Source organism: Bison bison, unplaced genomic scaffold (assembly GCF_000754665.1).
Source record: "Bison bison bison isolate TAMUID 2011002044 unplaced genomic scaffold, Bison_UMD1.0 scf7180017864379, whole genome shotgun sequence".
In the NCBI taxonomy this organism is placed as follows: Eukaryota; Metazoa; Chordata; class Mammalia; order Artiodactyla; family Bovidae; genus Bison; species Bison bison.
The window spans coordinates 3,399,624-3,402,503 of NW_011494951.1; the positions used below are offsets into that span (position 1 = coordinate 3,399,624).

Consider the following 2,880-nt stretch of genomic DNA (forward strand, 5'->3'; position numbering starts at 1 on the left):
GCCTGCCTCGAGGGAAGTGTCACCCACTTCTTGGTCTCAGCAGGACCTGAGCCGTAGGACAAGGAGGGGCTCAGGGGAGGGTCTCACCTCTTGATGGAGCTGTAGTACTGGTTGATGAAGTCCCTGGCCTGGCTCAGCAGCTGCTCAGCGGGTGGAGGTCCCGGGGAGGGCCGGGTCTGCAGTTTCCGGGGCAACACCAGGGAGCCCAGGCAGCGCCTGGGAGTGCAGGGCCCGTCCTGGGTCGGTGGAGGAGAGCCAAGGTCAGGACCAGATCAGGGCTGATGGCGGGTTGAGGGGTATGGGGCTGGGGCCTGGAGGCAGAGTCTGGGATCCCAGGGAGGGCTGGGGGCTGTGGCTCCCAGCTAAGACTTTAGCAAACAGCCGGGAACAGCCGGGAGGTTGGGCTGGGTTAGGGCGGCTTGAGAATGAACAAAGTACCCCACCAGCGTGTCCCTCAGCCCCTCCGGTTCCTCCCGGACGGCGGGCCTCAGCCCTCTGGACCCTGACCTGGGACACAGGCAGGGCTCCAGGCCTTACCTGTTGGGACTGCGCGCACAGAGTGTCGTAGGTGATGCTCCCCAGCTCCCAGTTCTTCACGCGAGGGAACTTGGGCCCCTCCGGAGGCCGGGTCAGCGTGGGGCTGTTGGGAGCTGGGCTGGGTCACGAGAGAGAGAAGCACGGGACCCTCAAGGAGTGTCCCAGAGACCTCTCTGGCCGCGTCAGGAGCCCCGTGACTCGTTTCTTGCCACATGCTTTCTCACCTTTCCTCACAGCACCCACTACGGCTTTAGGAGGTGGGTGGTATCGCCCCCTGCCTCCCCTGGGGGTACAGATGAGCGATCTGAGGCTCAGAGGACGTCAAGATTGTCCAGGGGCTGAACTGCCCCTTCTATACCCAGGCCCACCTCACATCCACCCTGGATTCTCAGCCAGACCCGGAGCCATGGGGGCTGTGGCGCTGGGATCCCGAGGCCCTGGCGCAAGGCTGGTCCTGGTCCCCACGGCCTCCTCTGGACATCCTCCCGGAGGCTGACATGAGCCCTTGCTGGCCTGGAGGGGGATGAGCCTAAGGAAGCCCCGGTGGAGACTCCTGGCCCAGATTTCCCTCCAGTTCACGCCCCTCCTGACAGTGGCTGCAGTGTGTGTGTGAAGGGAAGCCTAACGGGCCTTATCACTTCCTCCCAGAGCCGCTGGCCCAGCCTCGAGGAGGAAGGGAGGACCTCGGGGCTCGGAGCGCCCGGTGCTCAGGGCCTCTGGCCCCTAGCCCTTCCCCGCAGAGCCACCTGCCTGGCCTGACACCCTACCTGGTCCTTGTCCCCAGGGACCTCTGCCCTGGAGGTGGGTGGTGGGAGCAGGGTGGCCCTGCTGGGGGCCAGGGCTGCAGGCTGAGTTTTGGGGTTGATGGCCAGTGGGATGAGGGGTCTGCAGGAGGGGAAGGGGGACCTGGCTGCCCTGTGCTCTCAGTTCTTCCCAAGGCTCTCAGTCTCTCCCCCATGGCCTCAGTCCCTCACCCTCTCTCTCCCCAGCTCCTTTCCATTCCCGTTAAATCGTCACGGCTGTGTGTGAAGTCTTGCCGTAAACCAGCAACTCAGAACAACCCCGTAGGGGTAAAGGACCGCTCGGTCCATATTTGATATAAACGGAGGTTCAGAGAGGTTAAGTAAGTTGTTTCGAGTCACACAGCTCTTGGTAGCTGAGCTGCCCTCAAACCCTGGCCACTCGCACCTGCTACGCTGGCAGCCTCGCCCTCAGCTTTCACCTGCTGCTTGCTGGCCCCGATTCGGGTCTCTGGTCTGAGCCTCCTTGGTGATCTGTCTGCACCGAGAGCCTTTGGCATCTGCCACCTGGCTCTCTGGAGTGGGAAGCAGGCTCCAACCCTCCCCAGCCCAGCCTGCAGGCCTCGACGGCCGTGCCCCAACCCTGCCACTTGTGCCCCGGCCTCCGTGGCCCTCACCCTGTGGTCTGGCGCGTGCGGGGTGGCGGGTGCGGGGGCCCGGCTGGGCTCAGGTGCCGGGGAGGCTGGGCCCTGCTTGCCGCATAGCCCGAGGCCCAGCCCCAGCCCCAGGCCGCAGGGGGGCCCGGGCTCCTGGCCCACACTCTTCAAGTTGCCCATGTCGCTGGGGCGGACGGGCGGCCTCCGTCTGCTCTGTGGCTCCCAGCAGAGCTTTGGGCCTTTTCCTTAGGAAGGGGAGGGGGCGGTAGGAGGGGGCCCTCGCCCCGCCCCGTCCCTCATACACACAATGGGACAGGAACTAGCCCGGCCGGGAGGCTCCAGAGCCTCGGCTCCATGCCCGCTGGCCCAGAGGGTGGAGCGCCAGACGCCTGGGTTCCGCTCTGAGAAGGAGGGTGATAAGGGGGAACCCAGGTGTCTGGCAGAACCCTGGGGCCAGAGCGCAGGGACTGGGGTGAAGTGGGATGGCGGGGTGGGCTAGCCAGAGTGCCCGAAAGAACCCTGCGGGGGTGTCTGACCAGAGGGGAGGCCTTCCACCTCGCCCTTGCTGGCCTCACCCTGAGGCGTCAAGCAGAAGGTGGGCACTGTGGCCGCAGCAGGTGACAACAAGTCCCTTGCTCTCAGTGACCACAGGGACTGCTAGGGTTACCCCAGGGCTCTGCTTGACCACCTTGCCAACATCTAAGCACTCCTGGACTCCTACTGTTGAGTCCTTTCGGGTTCCTGGGGATACAGGCCCAGCAAGGGCGCTCTGACCCTTTCTTTGTCCTTGGGTCTGGCATTAGGGTATTCCATTCCCTCCCGGCCCCTATTTCCTGGAACCCCCGCCCCACCCCGCCACCCCCTGTGACTCAAGTTGGGGGACACAAAAGGGCAGGAAGCTGCGATCCAGGGCCTCCACCCCCCACCCTGTCATCCAGTGACGCATG

The 2,880-nt window shown here is 64.9% G+C and overlaps 1 protein-coding gene across 1 annotated transcript in view; it reads right to left on the reverse strand.

The window, feature by feature from the left end:
- NOS3 (nitric oxide synthase 3 (endothelial cell)) overlaps nucleotides 1-2,150 on the reverse strand; it is a 19,457-nt gene extending 17,307 nt beyond the window's left edge. Inside the window, exons 1-3 of the mRNA XM_010857365.1 lie at nucleotides 1,956-2,150; nucleotides 538-655; nucleotides 88-236 (exon numbers count right to left, since the gene is read on the reverse strand). Of these exons, the coding sequence (XP_010855667.1) occupies nucleotides 88-236; nucleotides 538-655; nucleotides 1,956-2,113 (425 nt within the window). The 5' untranslated portion in view covers nucleotides 2,114-2,150. The remainder of the gene's footprint in view (nucleotides 1-87; nucleotides 237-537; nucleotides 656-1,955) is intronic.
- Nucleotides 2,151-2,880: the final 730 nt, after the last annotated feature.